The following is a 26,202-nucleotide window of genomic DNA, read 5'->3' on the forward strand; positions in this document are numbered from 1 at the left end:
TCAAACAAAGTAAAACAACATATATTTTGCTTTTCTATTTTTCAGTTTTGTTTTCTTGGGTTGTCTTAATGGGGTAGGTAGGGGAAGGGAGGAGGGGATATTTTAAAGACTAGAGGGGTTAATAAAAGCCCTTTGGCGGGTAGTTGATGAATATCATAATAAACGTGGACAAACAAGAATACCATGTTTGTATACGTATGTTAAAATGATCCATTTCCAGTATTATAGATGAACATAGAGGCGAATGATTTGCTATCATACTTAATCCAATCTAAAAGTTTATCACATTAAAAATATATGCAAACAAAGCTTAAGTGAGTGAGAGGACATGGCTTAATTCTGTCATCAACGACATGTGGCTTCAACTAGGAATCCATCTGGACCCTGTAAGTCTGGTGTTTGATGCTGCGCCTCCCCTGTGGTACTGCAACGGGACAGGCACAAATCAAACGTACTCTATCAAAGGAAACTTTCAACAGAGAACACATGAAAAATGTCATACTGGGGGAGATAAGGCAAGAAAAAAGAACGTTCCCCCCATAACTCAGGTGTCCACCAGCCCAGCTGAAGGGATCTGGTACATAAACATCCCACACTGCTGTCAAGATGTAGCCTGACTGCCAGGTGGTTTGACACCACCCAAACCATTATCTCCCAGCCACACTTAAGACAAGTGGGTTAAGACTTGACAGAATCCAGATTGGAGCATTCCTTTACCTCTTGTTTTAACACAACCACCGTAGCCTCAGAAAGGCCAATCAAACACAACATGTTTCAGTGTATCATATACTTGATTGTATCATATACTTGATACAACCTGCGAGTGGGGAAAGCACAATTGCATTACTACAGTATATAGTCAGGCCTCACCATACCACATGCAAATTTAAAGAGCAAAAAAGGGGAGATACCGGTAATGCTATGACCAAAACTATTATACCACAAACAACTCAGTGTCCACGCTTTCCAGACATCAACAAGGGCACTTGTTTCTTTTCTTTTTTTTTGCAAAATGGATTGCCAAGGCACGCAATAAATTAACACCCACCCCCTCATAATATAGTTTGAGATAATAACAGAGAAATGGAGCATATTTACTGCCGTTTGCTGCTCGTTCTTGTTTGCAAAGTGATTTATAGTGTCAGGTCTAAGTGAGACCTGAGATATGAAGGTAAACTCTGACATGAACAGGGGGATGTTTAGGAGACCTCTGTGAACTCAGACTTTTTTTAACAGTTGTATATTGCGCAGTAAAAAAAAAAGAGAGAGCATGCTCTCTATAAGGTCTGTGACAGTCTAGATGTTTGTCTCACTGCCATAAGAAGACAGAGCCTCCCAAGTGGTTGTGCTGGTAACATTTAAACCTTCGGCAGCTAGACACTGGAGGTCTTTTTTAATTTCCATTATTCACATTTTACATGCTTCCCTCATACTGTATGTCAAACTTAAACATATTTACAGTATCTTCACTGTGCCCAACCATGAACAACTGTGTCAGTATAATGCACATCTCTGTCACTACACATGCAGGAAATTCACCAAAATGTAAGTTTAAGTCTACAAGTCAACTTTTTGGAGCTGTTTGCCTTTTTTGGCACCGTCATGCCCATGGACCTAGTAGTGCTGAGGATGCATGAGGTGCAACCAAAACAGTTTAACTCTGAATCCTGTCCTATTTATATTGTATTCCTTTGAGTACCTGTAGATTACTTAGATTTCAGTCGTGGCTGGTCATTAATAGTAAGAAATGAGCTACTGCCATAAAAAACAAGTACTCCAGCAAATCTAACCAAAACATAGATGGTAGCAAGAAAATTCACATCTATCACGCATGAAGAAACACAGCATATCCCGCTATCCATCATCCTAACCGCAATCTAACCACGAGACAGACAAGCCGAAAGAAAGATGGACAGACTAGCAATCTCGGTAACAAGTACGAGAGACAGAAGCAGAACTGTGAACCAATTGAATGACAGATCAAACATTGTCGCCATGGGAAATGTAACACATTAATACAAATGATAACGTTGCAAAACTGATACTCACCCTCAGACCAGGAAAGCCACAAATGCCAATCCCACCAACAGGCCCCTGTGAAACATCACAGCAACATCCTAAGTACACAGGACAGGATACTTACAGTATTACGCATTCCTCATCCCAAAGGCTTCATTGGAAATACTGTAAGATTAACTTAATGTTTTCATGTGCAAACATCTGAGATGACAAAGCATCTTAACATATCTATGTCTGAACCCAAAAACGAATAAATCGAGAAACACGATTCAATAAACTATCCGTCCACCTTCTGTGATCTCAAAAAATGTGTGTAAAAATATTTTTGTTTTTGTATTACACATTATATATACATTTCAGAAGTGGATACAAAAGACCTGAACATGCACGGAATGATTCACGCATATTAATGTGAATAAGTAGGAAATAGCCCAGTACTTTTACATACACTTCACACACAGTCAGTGATGAAAGAGGACAGGTAACAAGCAGGGAGAACTAGACTTTATAGATGGAGGACAGAAAGGCTAAATAACAGGCAGAGATAAATAAAAAGTGCAGAATAAAAAAAGAGGACGACTTAATTCACCAGGAGGTGGACAGGAGTTCTCACCTCATTGCCATCAGGACCAGGAGGACCCCTCACCCCCACATGTCCCACCACACCCTGTGGGAGAAGTACATCCACACTCAATTTAAGGTATAAGTGCAACCACTGCCAGTTATACCGTCCACTTTCCATACTGTTACTTAATTCCTATGTTATTCATGGCCTCCAATCTTTACTTAATATATATATAGCATTTAACATGCAATTTCCCCCAAGTGATTGATCAAGATCAAATTTGCATTGACATGGTGTGAAAATAATACTTATTTAATGAAGCAAGATACGCCTGTCTATTGGTGAGCTTGTGGATAGGAACAGCCCTGAGACCACAGACTTTGATCCAGTTAGCTCGACATCGCTGAACATTCCAGAAAAAAAAACACTTTGGATCAAACACTGGGCTCACTGCCCGCTTGGCAACTTCAACAGACAACCCAAGGCCTGTTTTTAAAACATTAACTTTTCACAGTGTGAGGTTCCGATCTTGACATTCCATTTGTATCCATCTCAATCTGTGTTTCTTTTTAATGCCACCCGGGAACAAACTTGGCATTGCAGGACCAATGCCAAAATACAGCCATCCAACATTGCCAATGTGATTTGACACATCTTGTTAAGTCATCTAAAGCACTGATTCTCAACTGGTGGGTCACGACCCTCGCGGAACTTTGCCTGAATAAAAAAAATCTTGTGCTTTTATTTTGAAGGGGATTTTTTATGCAGCGGAGTTATTCATTAACAGTATTTGGCGTTAATGCTTTGTAATGCTAATGGAGAGTACTTTAGAAGACGACTTCAAGACCCGAGGACGTCACAAAAGTGTCTCACTTACCTGCAGCCATGGACATGGACGTGTTAGATCAATCCGCAACGGATAAACTGAAAACTATACCTCTGTCAAATTACACTATAAGTAGGCGAATTGAAGACGGATGACATCAAACAACAGACCACAGCTCGAATTTAGGCAAGTGGTCATTTTGCATTACAAATGGTGAATCTACAGACATAACAAACAAAGCAGTTTTACTTGTTTACGTGAAACATGTGTGGGACGGGGACTCACAGGAACAATTTCTCTGCAGAAGAGAGCTCACTATACTACGGCTGCAGAGGACATTTTCAGCTCAGGTTCAAACGGCACCATCTTTTCATTAAATACATTTGAGAAGTCCCGCAGCCAGACCAGTTGAGAACCACAGATCTAAAGGATTTAGCTTGAGCACATTAACACCAGATGCAGCTCACAAATTAATGGAATTGTCTCCGGGACTTTTGTGGATGTGGAGTACTGCTACTTTAAGAGGCGACACTGTATAAATTATCAGATGGATGACATTTTTATCAGTTTTTACAATCTCCCTGATTTATCACACAAGATAATGCAGATATTCATGCCTGCAGCTGTCTCCTCATAGCTATTGATGGATGACAACGGTATATATATTTTTTGTCTCGAAGCAACTAGGACCTAGGGCAGGAATAAAAAAAAAAAAAAGAATTATTACGTGTCTTCCTTTGAGGCCAGGTTTTCCAAAAGGACCACGAATACCCTAGAAAAGAAAAAGAAGTGGATAAGTGACTCAAATCTGCGTCATGAACCTGTGCTGCTACGAGGGAATTGGTTCTCTAATCTCCCGTATCGATCTGATTAATTTTTCGGAATAAAATGTACCATAGGAAAACTGCCCTCCTCTTATACAACGACAATTATACAGAGAGATTTGTAATATGTGATAATAAAATGGAGAACAAAAGTGGGAAGACATCAAATAGAGATTATTAGAGATTAATGTGATTAATAATGGGAATGAGAAAGTCCCAGTACACAGGAATAGAGTATAAAAAGACCTTGGCATCATATGCATCACTCACTTTGTCCCCCTCTAGCCCCAGTGGCCCAGCAACGCCTGGAGGCCCAATAAAACCCTGGAAATCAGCAATATTTCACATCAAAATATTGTCTGAACATTTTTCAGCAGCGTGATATCAGTATCTCATTAAAAACATTCCTCAACACAACACTTCTATTTAGCATGAACACTGCACATTGCTCGTAAACCTTGTTATGATGTTTGATATCATAAATGATTGAGGTCTTCTTTCCTGACTTTGCTGGCACATTGCTGCATACCTTGTGTGTTACCGCTTCCTGTCGATCAGTGAATAGTGTGAAACACGACAGCCGCATTATAATATTTTTTATGTAAAACACTGAAATGTGTTAGCTGTGCTGTCATTATGGACATGACGACTGTGAGATTCTTTTTCAGGCACCAATACCTTGGCTGTAGTGTAGTGTCATAAGATGTAGTCAGTGTGTATGAGAAATTTGCACAAACCTGTCTCCTTCTTTTGCTCTTTTACACACTCTCACATTCAAATCTAATCAGTGTCTGTATCTCAGCTTATCTGTGGCTCTTTTTCACGTTGCACGCCTCACTCTGACACAGTAATCCCAGCTATCCTCTTTCTCTGAGCTGCAATGATCCACTTAACTCCCTTGTCTCACTAGCTGATTTGACCCCTGTCCGTCTGCTTGAATATTTTCTCCCATCTGTTTGTATTCCATCCTCTTCTCATTCTTCTGTTCTCCTGTTTTGGGGCATTTTTGCTTGCCCAGACCGGCCCCCACAAGCAGTCTCTCATCAGGCAGTATGTCAGAAATACAACTCAGATTCAGAGCAGCCTCTCTGGAATAAGGCTGTCGGCCTGACACTGTCCTAATCCTTTCAGGAAATTAACTGTTCCATCCAGCGCTGCAAAATAAAAGAGGGGAGAATGAGAGCAAAGAGCAACTTGTACTTACACGGGCACCTTTAGGCCCTGGGTTACCTTGTGGCCCAGCTAAGCCCTGTAAAAAAGGAAGGACTCAGGTGAATTGTGATTTCACATGGTGGGAGAAACATCAACACATCAGACTCTAAATGGACTGAAAGACAGCTAAAACAAAATATTTTTTTTATACTTTAAGTTGGACTTTATATTTTCTCGTCCACACTGCACAGGGTTTAAGTGCACAGGCGGCAAACATGAAAATACATCATGACACCAATTGCATTGAATAATGCCTTTCATTGTAAACTATATTTTCCAATACGCTGTAAGGGAAATAGCAGTATGTTACCGCTTAATTCCGAATCCAAAATGGGTAAGAAACGTGCATAGGAAAGCAGAAAGAAGTGTGCATTATGCAGTTAGCATGATCATTGCTGTGTGTTTTCTGTAGAGTTCTTGATAGCGCAACAAAGAATCTAAGAGGATCGATAGAGGACCTGAAAGCGTATTTTTGTATTTTTCACTGCACCTGCCTGCCAGGGTAACCTGCAGCCCCGGCTTCCCCTGGAGGTCCTGGAATGCCCTGCAGCAGAGAGAAAGAGGAAGAGAGAGAGAGAGAGCTGAATGAACGGTGAACAGGGAGATTAGATGGATGGATAAAGTGAAAGAGGAGACACACAGACCTCTACCAGCATTGCCAACTGAGGAATAAAACGAGCACTGTTCATTCTGGACAACCTCCACCAAGACAACCCTGTCTATTAACTGTACCTTTCTGCAGCCCTCCAACCACAGCCACGGCCACAGCTGTTGCCGACGCAGAGGAATAATAAAACTCTTTCTCTTGCTTACACACACACACACACACAAGCAGACATCACAACTTACTTGTTCTCCTGGCAGTCCGGCTGACCCTGGATAACCTTTAAGACCCTTGGAAATGGAATAAAACAAATGTATTTTGAGCAGATTTCCCCAAAAAACACCAAAGACATGAACGAGCCGAGTCTTCAGCCATGCTGTGACTCTATCAGGCTGTACTGAATGCTGCACAGCTGAGCTAAATGCTCATGTCAGCATGTTCACATGCTCAAAATGGCAACGCTAACATGCTAATGCTTAGCAAGTACAATGTTTACCATGCTAGCAGGCTAGCATCTGTCAATTAGAACACAAAGTAAAGCTGAGGCTAATGGAAGGCTGAAGTGTTGGTCTAATTACATTTTTGGTGGCTTTACACAAAAGTCAGTTAATGTCAGTCAACAGTTGTCAGGACTTCCTGACTGAATGGTTGCAGAGTACAGTGTGGTTGAGGTTAAAAGGAAACTGACACGACTAAAAAGAAAATCTATAAAATAAGTTGCTCATTCTAATCCACAGTCAGTTTTGTACTACCGCCAAATTCTGCTAGTTCCTTTGCTAAACAGGCACTTCTTTATAAACTAAACAAGATTTATTGTTCGGTAAATCCAAGCTTCTCTTCAGCCCTTTTATTTTTCTATTCTACTTGATTATCAACAACAGATGTTAACAGTTCCAAAACACAATGGTCAAAGCCAGGTCATTGTCTTTATGGGGAAGCAAGACACCTTCTTGCACGGTACCATTGACTCCGTTGGGTGCTTCCAAGGTTGTGACACATGAACCTTCACACTCTATATAAGGCCAACTTGGGGTTAAATAGCATAGGACCCGAGCCATTCATTTCCTCTGGAAATACTTGAGAGGGCACAGGTCATGTGCTGGGTATATTAGGTTCAGCGACTGCAAACACTGGGATGGCCTCCTGAGAGGCAAGGTGAAGGCCAGCTATGTGGAGACAAGACTTAAAGCTTCAATAAGAGGCAACTAGGACTTCCGTGTAGATATAGCCAAGGCAGCAGTGTGATCTGCTAGAACAGATTACGTCTGTTCTGTAAAGCCACAAGCTCAGTTCTAGTCACAGGAAGAAATGAAACGCAATACAGCATAACAGAACAAATCTGAGTTAACAGGTAAAGGGCTTGAGTGTGCCTGTGAATATGTGCTCACTGGTGGATATAGGAAGAATGGCAGTGTCCTGCATTTTGTCGATAGCTGTATCCTTGAAATACTCCGTAGGCATGACAATTGCTGACCTAAGGAGGCATGGGATATCGTGAGCGTCATTGACCTCCTAACAGTGTGCCTTTCCTCTTTTGGAAGACCTTTGATCTTGACCTCGAAGCATATCGAGTTTAAGTGTGGCAGCACCAAATCTTAACAGCCAGGTTTGAGGCTCAGAGAGAGAGGGGCAACAACAGAGAGAGAGAGAGAGATATGCAAGGACAGTGAATAAGAAAAGCAAGTGTAGGGAAGATATATGAAAAAAAGAAAGCAAGAAAAGGTTATTGGTTTCTCTGAATGTTTCTTTCTATTGAGATAAAAGTAAATAATGAAGCCAGGCAGAGAGCAGGGTGGGCTGTAGGCTGTCTCTGGCAGGGTAACCTAATACTGACCACATTAGGCCACAAGAGGCCTCAGCTGATGTCTGTGGCTAACACCTAGAACACAGTGGGAACACCGATCCAGTGTGTGTGTGTGTGTGTGTGTGTGTGCGCGCGCACACATAGGCAAAGTGTGTTTGCGCGTGTGTTTGAATGCATGATCTTAACCCTTAAACTTCCTCTTTAACTAACATTTACCTTGAGTTAACCAGTAATACGTGTGCCTCCTCGTGCCTAATTAATGCAGGCGATTAAAAGACAGAGCTGCTGTTTTAAAGGTGATGAGAAACGCTGCTCTAAACATGAAATATAAGAAGCAATCTTATAGGGCTGGGACGATATGGTTATCTGCCACTTTGAGATGCTCAAAACACTGCTGATTTGATATCTATTGCAATTTTGCAAGTATTGTTAAGATACATATATTATTAAGATTTATTGCGATTTTTGTTTACTGGTTTAACAGTAGTAAAAATATAAACAAGAGAAAGTTGAATTATACACTTCTAGGGACTTTTACTCTGGAAAATCAGTTGATACAGTAAACATCTTTGACTTTCTTCTTGTGAATATAATCGAATTAATCTTATTTACATATATTTATTTTGTGTATAACCTTTGTTATCACCTTATTTTGAAAACCAGATGTAGTCACACATGTATGCTTCCGCTAACTTTGCCCAAACCATCAGTCTGTCGGCTCAGCATCAGCTCCATTCTCTTTATACATGTATGGTCAGCTCAATCTGGGCAGTTTGAATGCTTTTCACAAACATGTCAGTATGTGGGTGCACTTCATTTGCAGCATCGGCTGATTTGACGGTGGAGATGGGAGGAACGGCTGGCTTGACTGCACGTTCCGCAATAGAGTACTGCAGGAATGAGCCTTATTACCCGGACATAGGTAGCATTTTTGGATCTCTTGTCTCGAAGTCAATGGATTTTTTTTAATGGATTTTTGGTTAGATGTCTGAAATAACTTTATGCATTTTTTTATTTGATTTCAAATAAAATAAATAAAATAACTAGATTAGCTTTTACATGGCGAAATGAGACGGCGCAACTTCATTGCGCCATCTACTCAGCCTTTCCAGCCTCGTGGTGTATACTCGCACTAATGCTACTGTGATGTAGTTTGTTTAACCGTTGAAGTGTATCTCGGACCGTCCGCTGTTATCTGCTTTCTCACTTCAGCTGAAAGGGATATAGCGACATATGACGTTACTCAGGCTACAACAATAAAAGCGGTAACATCCTTCTACATCCTTCTAAAATCTTACCATTGGACCTGGAAATCCATCTAGCCCAGGCAGACCTGGTGAACCTCTGTCCCCCTGTTGGAACAAATGTTACAATTGTTATGACAAATGTTATATGTTTGGTTATAATAGAGAGGGAGACATGATGACAGTTTTTCTCAGGAGCTTTAATGCACAAAGTATTAAAGCTTGAAGGGAAAAGGATGCTTTTGGAGCTGAATTAGTTCAAGACATTTAGCTGTGCTGCTCAAGAACTGTGATGATGTTTGGAAGAAAAAGAGACAATGATGGAGAGAGAGAGTAGAGAGTAAGAGAAACCAGCTGTGTTGTCATCAGACACATGGATGATAATAGAGTCACAAATGCAGAAAGGGGGATTTGAAGGAACACACATATGCAGAAAATGGTTAATTAGATGAAATTCAAAAATCAGTTTTTCATCATCCACATATTAGAAAGCGTTAAGTGACTCATCATAGACACTACAGTATATATAAACCATTATAATCTACTGATCTGAACAAACATTTTAGGATTCTTTTCACAATATCTTTGCCCACATTCGGATACATTAAATCAAAAGCAGAGATAAAAAGCAGAGATTAAGTGTCTGTGTGACCAGCTCAGGTAAAATGCCTCAAGACAAGAATCACCGTCAAAGGAGCTTGACACAGAGACCGGTGGAAGATGTCTTACCTTCTCTCCTGGTGGAGCCTGGCCTGGAGACAGCCCTGGGTCTCCCTTTGAGCCCTAGAATAGAAACAGGGTCAAAGGATAAGGGATGATTTATGATGACATCAACTACATTATTTTGGCACCACCAGATTTTTCAAATTATGGTTATTCTCAAAAAAATCAATTATTCAATAATCTGATGAAACACCTATTTTATTACCAGCATTAAAGTTTGTTGTTTTTTATAAACAACTGAAAGATGTTGATTTTTAGAAGTGCATTAATTGTGAGTAAGCAAGTTAATTAAATCAGATTTGCATGTTTTCTCTTTCTCATAATTGGGACTGCTTCTCCCATTGTCTCTTTGGCTATAGCCAAGCGGCAAAATCTGTTGCCAATGTGGAGATGTCTTGAGATGCAGCTCCTCTAATGGTAGCAGGATGCTCGAGCCACAAAAATATTCAACTGTATTGAAGTCAACCTTTCTAAAAATAGAGGTATAAATAGGTGATGCAAGGACAGTTAAGTTGCTCGCTGTGATGAACATTACACTGCTGTTCAAATTAGGATATTGTGGCTCCAAACAGCTGAAACAATTAAAATCTCCCTTTAGAAATCTATGGGTTAAGTCAAGGATGTCATATCCATGTTTCTCTACAGTCTGTGGTTTCAACCGTTTGTAGCTCAGTTCCATACGTGACACAGCAGGCATTATGGAGGGAGGTTTATGCTCTGCAATACTGGTGAATATGTGTACATGTATGTGCCTTTGAAGAGACCACTTTTGCTTTCCGAACATTTTCGTTGTAATTGCATTTTGCTGTGACAGCTGCCACAGTTTTCAATCAACCATGACAATAATCCACCCAATTTATTGATATCAGTGAATGGTATGGATGCATAATTTAAGTATCATTACCATTTTAAGTGACTTTTAAAACAGCAAGAAATTCAAAAAAGGCCCAGAAAAGAGTACATCTTGGACACATCAATTTATTTATATAGTTTAGGAATTTCAGTCCTATTCTGAATACATTGCAGCGATCAAGGACCCTTGATCTTTCAATGTAATACTTAAACGTACATACAATTCTTCATGTATAAAGGACAGTTCTAGAAGTCATTGCAGAGTTGCCATCCTAAGCAAGTAACACGAAGCGCAAGTACAAATGCCTTTGAGGATCCGGACCTCACTCAGTTTCTGTGTCATCCCAGACCACATGTGTTATTCCCACAAGGCAGAAGACAAATCAAAGAGTCTGCCAGAGTGGAACTGATGGTAAGTGCATTTCCAAAGAACAGCAATATTGCATTTCAAAAGCCAGAGGTCTTCAGGCTTTTCTTCTTAAACCGATGCGGATCGGGTCATAAAATATATTCTATTGTCAGACATGTAAAAATGTAGTTTGAACTCAAACATTCTTACAGATAGAGCTGCATCTACAGAGGTGATATGGCATGACGAAGCAGCAGTCTTTGGATACCTCAACATAATTTAAGCACAATTCAGCTAAATGTTCAGTTGAAAGTCAAAGCCACATGTGGCTTTTATTAAAACAGACATCATATCACATGACATGGCTAAGCTACGTTTGAGGACTGCTTTAATTTAAATAAATTCAACAATGTAATCGTGCTTTTTTTCAACTATTTGTTGTTCTAGATAACTCATCTAAAGAGTTATTGTGAAATTAATGTTATTTTGTTAAACAGACCAGTCCTTGCCTAAGTTGCATCCCAAGAGAATTATGAACATGCCATTGCCCACATCCTCAACTGTTGGCTTTGAGGAGCAACAATGCTTCTTCAAATACAAACTGAATCACACAGTGAAAACGAAACTATCAAACCTAAGCTCTGATCGCCAGTCTGCTTTTAGCGCATCCACCCCTCTCTCTCTCTGTCGCTCGTCCACACAGCTATGTCCATATACGTTACTCTTAAAACATACAGACTGCATCCACACACAACAAATACAAGATCTGACCATGTTTAACACACATACACAGGAAAATATACGTGTTATATATCACAACATTAAACTTTATCGATATCAATGGGATAAATCTATCATAATTGTGCTCATGAGGAACACAAGTGAACAATAACGAAAACGGGTTTGGAAAGCAAGAAAAGACGTCAAACAAGTGTCAATCAATACACCAGGTTCTGTTTGAAAAAGTCAGCAGTGCATGAAGCAGACTAAGAAGATCTTTTAAGTTCAGCAAGCTTATTGTCATAGCACTTCAGACTGTGCTTAAAACTAAGCTCAGCTTCAGGGACTAAACAACTTTGTATTCTCGTCCTAGTAACCAAACACACTTCAACAAGAGATATTTTTCCAAACTGAGACAAAGAGTCTCTCAATCTCTATTCCGCCTCCACAACGGGGCTCGGGATGTGAGCATGACTCACTAACGGGTCACTACGGTATTAAATACGCTGATTTCGAGTTTTCTCTGTGTGCAAACCAACGTGGGTCTACAAGCTGAAGGAACAGCGAGCTAGCAGGTGGCCACATATTTCACGCCCTCGGCCAGAAGCGCAGTGTCCCAGCAAGGTCAAGGGTGACACGGAACAAATACATCTCTGTCGATGTGCTGTTTGACTGATCAAGGAGGAAAACAGAACATTCCTCTCTTTATGTGTGTGAGGTGAGGCAGACAAAGAGATCATAATTCATGAAAAGTACTTCCATATATGTGTCTTGTCATTAGCTATAAAGTATATGTATTACAATTCCAAATGAAGAGCTATTCACTTATAAGCAAGCAGTTTCACATCAAAAGACAAAGGAGGGGATGTTGGACCATCCACTTGTCCTTCGTTTCAGCTTTTATAGAATGACTGCTCCCTAACTGAGTGCATGCTGTATGCAGCCACTCTGTGGTAGTCAGTCGGGACCACAGTCACCACAACCATCGGCCCACATCCTTGCTCAGTTGTACCAAAGTATCCTTTTCATCTGATGCCATGCTGGGAAAAACTTACCAAAGATTTTAAAAAATGCCTAATTTCTTTCATTTTCTCTTCATATGAAGTCAGCCTCATGGCTAATGAGCAAGGAATGGTGAAAAGCCCGGCTTACAACAATATCTGCTATGGGGTCTGTCATTTAGGCCAACAACCGTCCTTGTCTCTTCCAGCCTTTCCTGCTGCACTGTGAGAACACTCTTACCGACTTCTGGCTGTGTCTGGTTTAATCCCACTTGCACGGTTTTAAATAACAGAGATTGGCTCATTATCTGCTATTAATTAATTCATTCATTCCTTTTGATGAAAACTTTAACTGCAGCAGAGTAGACTTAAGTGTCAAAGGTTTAAAAGACATTAAGTGACCTGGTAAGATCACTACAACACAGTCTTGTAGGGAAAACAACATGAGCAGCAGAGATTTCCTGAAGAGATTCTGAAAAACAACCCGAGTCAAGTATGGGAGGCTTGACAAATTCAGACACATGATCTGAGTTTGGCTGGTTTTCCATCCGAAAGTATAAATACTCATTCTAAACATTAGATGTTAGTGTCAAACAATATTCAACTTCAAAGGATATTGATTGCAATGCAGACAGACAGACAGACAGACAGACTGTTTGCCTGCCTGTGAGAGGAGATGGCTCTTGATTACAAATGACAAAAACAGACAATTTGATCAGAAAGGCATCAAAGACTTGGCATCAATGACATTGCCATCTCACGTTCTTGGTTGTGTTTTTTTCGATGGTGGTGATCGGCAGGCCAGCATGTTCAATGTCAGCACACAGCCTCAGGCAGTAGAGAGTTCAGGCTGTCATCCCCTTCTTTGAAATCTTAATTTTACTGTCAAACAATGACTCCCAAATCCAACCAACTGTGCCATTACTAACAATGGTGCTATCATATTCATCACCACTTCTTAGATGTCAAATTATAGGTTATGAAAATAAATTGAAGATTTTAACTTTGGCTGCAGACTGCCACAATTCCAACCATCTGGTTAAAGCCCCATGTGTTCATTGTTCTAATTTTTCTCTGAGCAGAATCCAGATTCTGAGAGTTCCCTCAAACAGCAGAGCCCTTTTCTGCCAAATGTAACTGTTTGTATCTCCCTAGCATGGGAGAAGGCCACTCACCTTGGGCCCAGGTGGTCCACGCTGTCCTGGGCTTCCATGCGGACCGTTGGGACCCTGGAAGAGAGAGAGAGAGAGAGAGCGAGAGCATGACATTAAATGGCTGTGCATTGCTGAAAGCAACAGTTCAGTACTGACTTGGGGCGCTTCCCATTTCTAAATTATGTAGCTCCTCATCTCCTCGCTCCACAGTCTTCCGGCTTGCGCCCAGTAAATTGATCTCAGCACTTCATCTTGAAGCCTAGGATGCATTCCAGGGGGCAAGGATTGAGAGGGAGGCTTGCCAGAGGAGCTATAAGCGAGAATACACAGTCGTATCCATTGCGGAAGATCAGCTTAAAAAAAACAATATTTGATCAAACTCTCTGCCCTTCACCGTTTGTGTAGCGATGCAACATGTCACCTTGATATTACTTGTGTTTTTATCGTTGAATGTACACTACAATTTTTTGTATAATTTGTATTTCCTCATTATGTTTATTGTATTTCATCAGCATTGTTTATTGTATTATTTCTTGTGAATAACCTAATTGGCAATCAACCCTATCCTGGTTCTGTCTTAAGACGAGTCATAAGCCAGCTACATTTCCAGCAGCAATCAGAACTAAAGAGAAATAAAGTTGTGACAGAAAATACTGTCTTTGGAATAACTGAATAGTTTGGCTCTCTTTCATATCTCGCTCAGATCTCTCAATGGAAAGCACCTTGATAGTTCCACTACCACCACGTCCGTCATGGGACAGAATTCCTTGAACATCACAGGTGTGCAATGAATGCACAACCCCACATCCACATGTATGCCTAGTGCATTCGTGCACATTCATATACACACACACACACACACACACACCATAAATGCACTACATTCCTGCACATCTGTTATCCTGCTGCTTGCAGACCACGCTTTCTCTGCATTGCAGCCAAGAAACAGGAAGCAGGCGCTCCTTCTCGCCTTCTTATTCTCTCCCACTGTCATTTGTTTAAAGGAGTCTGAAGTCTTTTAATACATCATTGATTTACGGGAATGTCACCACAGACACCCAGTTTGTAATACTGTAAATACATAAACTTCGCAATACTTTCATCAATGAGCCATAGAGCCCAGTGTATGCACTAGCTATGCTGTGAAATTCAAATTCAGCACCTTTTTTGTCAGTAATCTCAGCCTGGTTTCCGCAAGAGCATGTTGACCATAACAAATCGAATATAAGTCAACTCTTCAAGTCATTATTTGGTTTTGGTAAAGTGTGATTAAAGAGTCTTAAATGTTAACTTACAAAACGTTTTGCTTACGTATGCCTCAAAGATATATAAAAAACAATATATCGTGATATAATAAGTTTGCAAAACAGCAATACAAAAATCACTGCAGCCCTTTCCTTCATTCCTTAATAATACGTGACTATTGTATCAATCACCAACTGAATACTTAAACTGTCTCCACCTTTAGAGATGGTTTAAAAGAAAAGAACCTCTGAAGTAAATTTGCCTGTTTCCATGACAAATGCCCACGCCAAATGGTAAACCCTGACTCATAGTCTGATAACGTTAACAATTAAAGCAATAATAGCAAAATACGTCTGCTGCTCTGTGCTGAGACAGCAAAGACACAACCACAGTACCGCACACTGCCCTCGGCTTCCCACCACGTAATGATTCCAAGCCTCCCTTCTGTCTCCACTTCACGACTTAGCCAATGGAGTTAAGAGTATGTTATGTATTAGCTATGTGCTTTCCAAGCCTTTTACTGGGAGACATGTTTTACTATCTGCCTTCTGGTCCACCTGTCGTGCTCTCTTAAAATGCAGCAGAACAGACGTCCGCTTTCAGAGTAATTTGAATTTTAACGCAGTGGAGATGCCAAAGCAGGGGGATCCAATAAGACGTTGAACCTGGCTCAACTGTTGCTGCAATGCAACATGACATCATCTGGCAAAATGCGTCGCATTACTCTAAAATGCTGCACTTCGACTGTTAACTTTGCAATCATCGTGACAAAAGATAAAATAATAGCTGCCTTGACCATTTTCCAGAGTTGTAAAATCGGTGTAAAGGCTTTGGGTATCACAAACCGACAAAGACAACCACACACACATTGCCTACATTTAATACACAGAAAGAAACAACTATGCTCATGCACTTAAAAACATTTTCCCGTGTTAATGAGCAATGACTTGTCAGTGATCATTATTCGTACACTTGAGTCATTCTCCAAAAGCAGGTGTTCAAAACTGTCAATAGGTAACCAAGCACCAACTTCATTTCTATTGCATGTTGGCCCCTGACGAGTGGCCAGCGTCTCAAAAGATGTTACAATAGTCTACATTTAAACAAAACAGCACTTTTTGTACACGATTGCCTTTTCATCTCTTTTCTGTTGTGTGATGTATGACCTTCCATCAGGTATTTCTGTTCATATTTTCTGAGATCAGTCTACCAAAAACAAAATTTCAGTTCAGCTAAAAGAGTTTTATAACACGGGTAACTCAAATCAAGCAATCTGATTGGTTCATAGCCGTGATATAATACCCACATACCACTGTTATGACTTTGCATTTTCAGTATCACTCTGCATCTGAGAAAGGAATGTTCAGGAGCGTAGCAGAAATGCACTAACCACCGCCTCCGTATTGATGGAGCAACATCCTCACTAAGCCAGGTAACACACATCCACCTAACAAATAAAAGCAAACCTAGTATAAGTGGTTATCTATTGTATTGTGAACTTTATCATGTGTTCATAAAAACCGATTCAAATTGGAATTTGTCTATAAACGCTTACAACAGGCTGTGATATGATGTTATTGTATCAAAGCTAAGGGGCATTGTTTGGCCCTTGATGCAAAGCAGAGAATGCATGAAGAGAGATAAAAGACACATATCTGGTAGTGAAAATAAATCCTCCATTTTAAATAGAACTTCTTTATTGAATACCACTAACACATAGAGTGAGATGGTCAGAATGCTCCTCCTGATAAATAGTTAATAATTCATTTAAAGTATGTTCCTGTGTACCTTCCCCTTTGCGCAGGTTACTCACCTGAGAACCTCTTTTTCCTGAAGGACCAGGTAAACCAGGGGGACCAGGAGGACCCTGAATCAGAGAGACAGAGGGACAGGGAAAGCAAGAAGGTAATGTTATATCGAGAGAGGGAGTGAAGGGGGGATAGATGAGAGTAGGTGAATGGCAAGCAATAACATGCAGTGCACTGTCCAAGGCCCTGCAATGATGAGTATGTGCTATATTTATGTAAGAGAGCTATGAAGTTCAAAGACAGGCGCCAAGTGTTTTCAACTAAAAGCTCTATTGGGAATCTCTCTGAACAGGTCAGGTTACATTCTCGAGATGAGACTGACACCACCAGCCCGTGGTCAGTCTGTGGCATGAACAAATCCTTCTTCATGGAAAAACTGCATTTCATGTTCTGGTAAGGAGTCTCATGCTAAACAATATCCATTGTTTTTGTATTGTTTTGCTGGAAAAATCGATTATAATATCAAATACATGTATTCAAATAAAATCGGAACCACAATATCCGGTAATTTCACAAAGATGTGACTCTATTAAGGGACAATTACAGTTATATTAAACGATCTGCCCTAATTACTGACATTTGATACAGACAAATGCAAAAATACTGAGTCCGATCTTTTACATCAGGCATGTCAAACCTTTTACTTCTTCTCACTCGGCTTTGATTGCCAAAGTGTAGCCGAAGAGAAATAGCGGAAAAGGGGCAGAGTTTAAAAATACTAACACTTAGTGGAGGGCATTAGCTAGAACGCTGAATAGATTTGAGGTGTTAATTGATTCACTTAAAGGAGCGCTGTATTGAACATTACACACTTGAACAGAGATGACCAACACTGCATCACATTTAGGAGTCAGCAGGAAATCCCCTTCTGGGTAAGGAAGCTATTTATTCCTCAAGTTGTTCTTTTACCCCCCCAAAGGTAAAGCTCACACTTTTAGATGAAAAACAGACATTGTGCTATTTCATTGACTGTTATTTACTTTTCTGAATTGTTGCTATAGCAAGAGCTCATGACAGGGTGTTCTGGAGCATCCGTAACCCCGGTCAGAGCAGATGGGCACGAGGGAGACATGAATAAAGAAGCAGTTGTGTGTTCCTCTGCACTCCCACACACACAAACACATGGAAACTGTGAGCACACAACTTCGCCACAACAACAAGGCCGAAAGAAAGAGAGGCACTCATGCAGTGGAATGATAATACTCATATCCTTCACACAAGACAAGGGTCAATGTTTCCCAATGGACTCAATTCAAGAAGTACAATTGCTGTCGAGTTGAAGGGTACAGAATGAATCATCTTTTGAACTTGTTGCATTGTGTGACATTAACTTGAGCTGAAACGCCCCTGCATTGTAACCCAACATGTGGTTAAAAATGCAAGCTGTCTGTTGTAGGGAGCTTAATAACAGACCATGGAACTAAGAAATGCCGGGAAATGCATTACGGACGTGATGACTGACTGAAGTCTACACTTCCACACTTATATATGATCCATATTAGATTGTTTATCATTGTTGTAAATTAGCTCCAGTGAAAAAGATTCTGTTAACTGCTGTTAAGCTCAGAAAACAGTTAACCAGGCTCACGTCTTCCCCCTGCACATGCCGCTGTCTAGTTGTGTGGCTGCAAAACTATGAAATACTTCCCCTGAGGATGTAAACCAGCTCTTTTCAAGTTCAAACGAAGAGCCAATGACACAGAGTGAGCCACCGACCTCCAGATGACCCAGCATTCAAAGCATGCCTGCAACAAAGTGGTGAGAGTAGCCAAGACGTAGACTGACAAAGAATGTTTTTATATCAATATTTATGTCAAATTGTGACCGACTGGAAAAGTCTGTGACTGTATCTTGCTCATAATACTGCAGTACAGTGTACTCGTGCTCTGAGACATGAAGATATGTTGCAACAGCTCAGTGCTGGCAAAGCTGTGTTGCACCCACAGACCTGCAGGCACTTAAAGTGGATCTATGGAAACTGGTAGATGAGTCCAGACATCTTACATCATTACACAAACTCTTAAGTCCTCAGTCCCGACACATCTCATTCATGGAAACTTAAGCAATACCTGTAAGTCTGAGCTGTAAAAGCATGTTCAGAGGCAAAGGTATCCTGACTTAAGCCTGCTTACATCATACGGCGAGATGTACAGCTAGCTTTTCTAGCCGGGGTATACTTCCAACCTTCAGATGAGTTTCCTCTCTAACGTAAGAGCAAAAGTGGCTGCCAGTATTTCAGCGAGGGAATGACATGTTATTTTAACAACTTGTAGATACATGAAAAAAGAACAGTGCTTGGACATGCCATCACCTACAAATCACTGCAGCGCCCTGCCAAAATATATTTTCATATATACTGCGTGTATGTCACAGGGCCAAATTTTACATAGCATTTTAAGTCGGATGGCCCTAAATTACCTTTGAGTCCCTCGTATTGCTATTGAGCATGGACAGCATTGCACTGACTTGTGTCTCAACTCTTTGAATAATGTTCCATAAACACTCATAGCTCTACTTGTTATTCATAGATTACTTACCGGAGAACCTGGCTCTCCTTTGGGGCCACGGAAACCATCTTCGTAGTCATAGGAATAGTCTGTATCCTCATACCCATAATCATATCCTCCCATGTCTACATCCTCATAGTTGCCATCCAGCTCATGCTGTTCTGACGTGTCCACCTGATTCTCTCGGTACAAAGTGGTGCCATTGACTCTCAGATGAGTCTTCAGGAGCTGATGAGTCTGTTTAGGCCCAGAGTGAGAGTCCCTGGAGCTGTTGATGGTGCTGTTCCTGAGTCCTTCCTTCACCCGACTTTGCCTGACTGGGGAAATCAGGCCTGGGGTGGCATCTGGAGACTGCAGGCTCCCAGAGCTGATCTCTTCCTCTGTGCTGTTTTCAGAGTGATCGGTGTCCCCCTGCGGGCTACTCCCTTTTGCCAACACATTTTTGTTAGCGGTGATAGTTGTGCTATAGGCGAGATCCAGAACTGCTCGTCCGCTCGGGGTGGCTAAGGTAGGGCTGTCACGCTGAAACGAAGATGAGGTGGAGAGAGCAAGGGGATCCGATTTGGAAATGTGGCTCTGATCCCTCAGATGAGGTTGTCCTGATGGGCTCTGTGTTGAATACTGCATGGCCGAATTACCTAGGGACAGTTTGAAAGCTGCTGTAGCTTTTAAGGGAGTGTGATGGGTAGCTGCTACTCCAACAAGGGGCTTTGTCAAAGGGTCGGAAGGAGGGTCATTTGCCTTAATATTCAAACTCGGATGTGGCAAAGGCAATCGGTAAGTGTCGGCCAGCCGGCACTGTGTTTTAAGGTAGTTGCAGTAGTGTGCGGCAGCTTCGGCAGACGGATAGACATCTAGTTGGCAGACTCGACCATGAAACGCTGCCGCTTTAGAGTTCATCCTGCCAAGAGTGAAGAGACCCCCAGAATCTCCCAGTGTGTGAGATCTCCCCAGGGTCTGCTCCCGCTGCTGCACTGCTCCACAATCCGCGTAGAATGACACCGAGTGTGCACGAACACCGACAGCAAAAGGGTGCTGGCGCCCATCCTGCCAGTTGTAGGTGAAGTAGATGGAGGCTTGCTCTGCAGTGTAAACCACCACTCTGCGTGGCAGCAGCTGAATGCCAAAACGCAGCCTGTCCCTGCCATCTTTGACACTAAAAAGAAAAGCATTGTTTGCTCGCCAGGAGCTCAGGCTAACCACAACAGAGAACTCCTCGCCAATCTCAGGTGGGAACAGACTGGCTGCCGGAGCCTCGTAAAGGGAGTTTGAGTCGAATAATACCCCATATCCAGAAACAGGAAGATTGAAAGGTGAGGGAACAGTGGCGTGAGCAGTCGAAGGTGGGCTTGTCCTCTTTTCTGTGCTGCTTCGAGCTGAAAGCCCCAGTCGGTAGAGGATATCCACTCCTGAAGGACAGAGGAGACAATGGTAAGTTTAAGATGCCTAAACTGGATCACAAAGCAGATATTTAAGAAATTTAAGCTTTGGTTAAATAGTTTCTAAAAAAGAAAACTAAACATGTCCTGGACTCACTTTTGTAAATATTGACAATTAATTTCGAGATAAAGTCAAGTTTGTCAAGTTTGAACTGTTTTGGAGTAGAATTTTTCCGAGGTCATCTTCATGGATTTGTTGTCGAATTGAGATTGGTACTTGCAGTGGATTTTGAGAAACGCACAATAGTTAATTGTAACAATAAAAGGCGACACATCTACAGAACTGTACAAAACCAAAATAGCAATAATATTAAAAGAAAAGATAATAAGACAGGTAGCTCTGTGCTCTATGCAACAGTCTAATTCCATGTAATTGTGAAGAGTCTACTTCAAGTCCTACTGGGGACCATGTTTTCTCTCCCTCTCTCTTTTATCTAGAACCACGAAACTAAACTTTTAAACCGAATTACAAACTATTAAATTGATACAATAATATAGAAAAAAAAGAGCAAAGAGTAATGGTAATGTAATTGAGAGACCTTTTAACTTTTTATCGGATTACAACGATCCTTAGGAAACAACTACCATTTAAGATCATAAACCAAAAAAGACAAATATCTTTTAATTAGCCTGACAAAGCCAGATTCAGCATCTTGTAGCTACAGGGGGCAACACCATTCCATTGCTATGTATAATGCCTGTGTTTATATTTAATGAAAGCAATAGTTCTCACAACTTTAGCCCTGATTTTCCTCTCTCCGACAAAAGCCCCAGATCAGAGGCAAATCCACGTTGCCTCGGAAGTCACACATCGGCTTGCGAACGCAATGTGTGAACTGTTCAATGACGCGAGCCAAGAGGCAAATGCATTCCAGATATCTAGAATACTAAATATCTTACGCTGTAAGGGAGTCTGCCAGGAAGCCAAGGCCAGTGACAGCGGGAGACACTTCATGTACTGTATGTACCGGTATTGCATTTGCAATACCAAAGTTGATGTTGTGCCTAGGGTGTTAGATGTTGGCATGAATAAACATACAACTTAACACAGTGACTGATCTACATAGGGAAATAGTTAGGATGTGCTGACACTGGCTATTATGTGAGCATGTCTGCCAACACCAACATCAACAAGCAATGCTATTCCAGTGTCACCTCTGGCGTGTGTTATCGTGACAAAACATAGTTTAGAGACCTCATCTGGAATTCCTCCTGGAGAAAAGTTGTAGTGTGTGACCCCCTGTCATGTAGCATGAGAAACACAACGACTTCAAGAATCACGATTACAAGACAGCAATTTGTATCGTGTGAACAGCGATCTGACAATTTCAAAAGTCGTGGAGTGTGAATTTGGCTTTTGATGTCTTTTGTGAAAACGTAATTGGTCGAGAGTTGACGACAAGGACCAACAAGAGACATGGGGAGCAACGCCGCGGGACAATGGTCCCCAGACAAACATATTCAAGTCATTACAGACCACCGTAACACGCACATGATATCTGTAGATAGTGTTGCAATTCTCACTGATCACAGGTTTAATAAATATCCTTCAAGTAAAAAATAAACAAGTCACTGGTCACCAGCTGTCCAATGATGCTGCTGGTGACCCCTCCCAGTTATTCTCTTGGAGTAGTGACCAGAAAGGCAGCTGTGGCCCAGATGAGTGGAAGGGACTCGAGAAAGGATGAGGCCTAACGAAGATCAAGGAAACCAGTCCACACAGCCTTTTGAATCAATCTGCCACCAAAGATTCATGAGATCAGCATCTTGTCATTCTTTTCCTATGCCCACAGGTAACAGATGTTGAATGTTCAATCAAACATTATTTGGAGACAGAGGAAGTTCCGTGCAGTGTTGGCTTTGAATGAAAGCAATAGACATATGGGTCACACGTGTCACATCGTGTCAGTATTGAGAAGTAATACTTCCAGAAAGACAAATGTAAATATCAAGTGAATCAGAAATGGGTCGGCCATTTAAGAAGCTGCCCTGACCTGTGTGCCTGTGTTTATGTTCACTTGCGAAAGAAAGAGAACTGAATATAACTCAACCAGTACTCTGCACCTACAGAGCCAACATTTTAATTGAATCATTGTCTTCTGTTATATATTTTACCTAAGATTAAAAAATATTTGAAAGGTTGGTTGAACTGAGAGCATTGTGGGTTCACAACCATTCAGACTGCAGACATTCAAAAATTTTAAATCTAAAAAAGAAGACATCAAAGCGATTACATATTTCCGATGAGGTGCACATGTAAATGTTTGACGTGTAACCTTGATCAGGGATTAAATCAAACTGCCAATAGCTTCTGAAATTCTGAAATGTCAACTGCAGGAACGTTTCAACATGTAACCAGATGGACTTTGTATAAGGAATGCCTGTACAAGAAAGCAGCATGAATTTAAGCATTTTATCAGTCACATACTGTAAGTTTCAAATGTTTTAAATGGTCACATTTAGACAAGCGTGCCACATGATAGTGTCGCCTTGACACACAGCGGCACAGACAGCGATGTCACAACCACGACCACACACACACACACACACGCTACAGGATGTCGGTGTGGGAATTCTTCAGAAGAAGCGAGAGAAGACGACATAAAGCTCGCAATTTGTCACAACTGCGAGTCCAACATAAGTCGTGGATGAGCAACTTAAAAAAAAAACATTTGTAACATGTGACTTCATCACTTTATCATTTTGTCATTCATCCCCATGCATGCAGCTCAGAGTAATCACAGCTTTTAACAGAGCAAACAGCTAACATGAACAAAGGGTTCATTGACTTGGCTGGCGAGAAACTGTTCAACTTGGTGACACTAGCTCTAAGCAGCTTGTTATACATAATTAGAACTACTAATGCCAAGAATGTTTATTTTAATCAAAGCAACTATTGCAATTAAAATACAATAATGTATTCCCTAATCATTTCAGTTGTGTGTTTTTATGCATGACAATAACAAAGTATAAGGTTAACATTTAGAGCCTTTTTTTGTTAACTCTGACTTTGAGCGGGTTAATATTTCTTTGTAGACAGTGGGGAAAAGTTAGCCTAGAGCCTTGCTGTCAAATATACCGTATGTCACATTTCAGAACGGTACACCATCCTGGATGTTGTTTTGCAGGATTTATAGTCCTGGCAGGGAGACTATCTATCTGCAGCTGATCTAAGCACGCATTGAGATGTCCTTGACATTCTTAGCCCGAGGTAACGTCAGCCCAGATTCCAATTAACCTGTCTCATATGTGAAGACAAGCTGCTCTAGAACTCTGTGTGCATTCCTCCTCCCCTCGTTATGATGGATTGATCCTGCTAGGAGTGGGCTCGTGACAATGATGAAATAAAGGTAGGGACCCTTGAGGCGGTTTGTTTCCTCTGTGCAAGGGGAAATTAGACAATGCACACATATGTGGAGATGTGAGGAATATTGAGGATTCATTGAGAGGTAGGTCACCCTTAAGTTAAGTGTGCATACACTATCTGGTATTTCTGGCAGAGGGTCCAGTGATGCAACCCGTCAACAAATTCCCAGAGAGCAACCCGTGGAATCAAGACATATCAGTTTTCTTTACATTCTTTTGAAACCGATTCTTTTGAAACCTCTGAATGTCAAAAGATGGATGAAGTTCTAAGAACTGACAGTAGATATGGCTGCATGATCAAATGTCAGAAAGAGTAGTTCACTCGTCACAAAGACATAAAGAAAGATGGGGACCTTTATATAAAACGAGTACAAGTGATCATCCTAATGCTAATGTTGAATTCATGTATTCGGGTTCTGCTGTTTACCTTGAGCTAGGTAGTCTTCTTCTCCAGAGAGTACTGCTGAGCATACTGACAGGAGCAGGATAAAGTTCCACCTAGAGGGACACACAAACACAAATGAATAACAGCTCAGCTCATTATAATTGCAATCTATTGAAAGTTTGAAACAGAGAAATGTAGGCAGATGGTCCAATCAGTAATCGTGTTAAGCTAATGAAGGACCTTTCAGATCAAAATTCGACATTCTACAAATTGTACATACAGTATGTCCACTGAATCATTTGAGGAACAAGTTGCTATTCCATCACAGGGCGAAAATAGATATAAACAAACACATTTTCATGTACGACTGATTAGAGTGTCTAAGTCGCCTCGTGTGTTGCAGCCTAAGATGAAAACTAGATTTCCATGAGTAAATACGAGGGGACCAGGACTGGAAAGTCATGCCTGATCTTTCTTGCTGTGAGGCAATAATGCTGACCTATTAACAAAGGTGGCACCCATTCTCCAAACCAATTACTATCCTGGTGATATAGTTCATACAAGGAATTGCTGTTCATCATAAAGATGCATGCCACAAGGTTTTCATTGCATGTGAAACTGTCAAAAGAGAGATGATGGTATACTACATTCAGACACCATACTGATTATGCTGAGTACACTGAGACGCACAGATGAGCCAACACTCAAGTCAAATAATAAATCAGCTCTACCAAGAACAATTGTCTCTTGTTGAGGTTTTGTTTCAGTCACAGGTGAAATATAGAGCACACAATTGTGGTAAGTCTGAGAAATTGACTTTTTTTTCGATTCAGTCATTAGCTATTAAAGGTTTAGCCTTACCATGCCAACATAGGGAGAGTCTCCCTGAAATCAGCAATTTAGAGTCGAAGGCACGGGCCTCTTGAGTGATGAGGTTAAGATTGCCTGATGGCATACCTCTTGAAAGTAGAACACAAGTGGCATGTTACTGTTTATAAGTGCCAGAAGTCAGTATACCAAAACCGACAGTGGCATACCACTCAGGCTTGCCACATGCCACTAGAACAAGAGTGGCATGCCATCCCTGCCAGCGCTTGGATCATTTTTTAAATATAGCTTACTCTTGCTAGTTTCTTAAGATTACCAACTCTGCCTTTAACGTTTCTCGCATCAGCTGTTTTGACAGGTCATAGCAGAAAAAAACAAATCAATAACAGGAATGATGACCATGTTCAATTTAGGTAAGTCAGTAAACAATGACGTTGAACCAGCATGCACAATACACGGGCCCTAGAAGTCAAACACCTAAAGCGAACGGAAAGCAGTCGTGTGATTGCCAAAATGTCTCAGAATCAGCTTTATTGGCCACGTATGCGAACACATACAAGGAATTTGACTCCGGTTTTCAAGTTGCTCTCAACGTACATACAGAGGATAAAAAATAAAGATGCAAAAAATAAAAACAAGCACATTAAAGACAACAAAGTAGAACAGAGGTAAGCATAAACATTTGTAACATTCACATATTAACGTGATATGAGATGGCACAAAGAAA

At 41.0% G+C, this 26,202-nt stretch overlaps 1 protein-coding gene across 1 annotated transcript in view; it reads right to left on the reverse strand.

Moving 5' to 3' along the window:
- Positions 1–26,202, reverse strand: part of col24a1 (collagen type XXIV alpha 1 chain) — a 76,025-nt gene that overhangs the window by 42,589 nt on the left and 7,234 nt on the right. The window contains exons 2-14 of the mRNA XM_079267588.1: positions 24,690–24,760; positions 19,488–20,866; positions 16,956–17,009; positions 13,919–13,972; positions 9,828–9,881; positions 9,153–9,206; positions 6,296–6,340; positions 5,937–5,990; positions 5,439–5,483; positions 4,505–4,558; positions 4,138–4,182; positions 2,633–2,686; positions 2,050–2,094 (exon numbers count right to left, since the gene is read on the reverse strand). Coding sequence (XP_079123714.1) covers positions 2,050–2,094; positions 2,633–2,686; positions 4,138–4,182; positions 4,505–4,558; positions 5,439–5,483; positions 5,937–5,990; positions 6,296–6,340; positions 9,153–9,206; positions 9,828–9,881; positions 13,919–13,972; positions 16,956–17,009; positions 19,488–20,866; positions 24,690–24,760 — 2,008 coding nt within the window. The remainder of the gene's footprint in view (positions 1–2,049; positions 2,095–2,632; positions 2,687–4,137; positions 4,183–4,504; positions 4,559–5,438; positions 5,484–5,936; positions 5,991–6,295; positions 6,341–9,152; positions 9,207–9,827; positions 9,882–13,918; positions 13,973–16,955; positions 17,010–19,487; positions 20,867–24,689; positions 24,761–26,202) is intronic.

Source organism: Melanostigma gelatinosum (genome assembly GCF_949748355.1).
Source record: "Melanostigma gelatinosum genome assembly, chromosome: 4".
NCBI classification, from domain to species: domain Eukaryota; kingdom Metazoa; phylum Chordata; class Actinopteri; order Perciformes; family Zoarcidae; genus Melanostigma; species Melanostigma gelatinosum.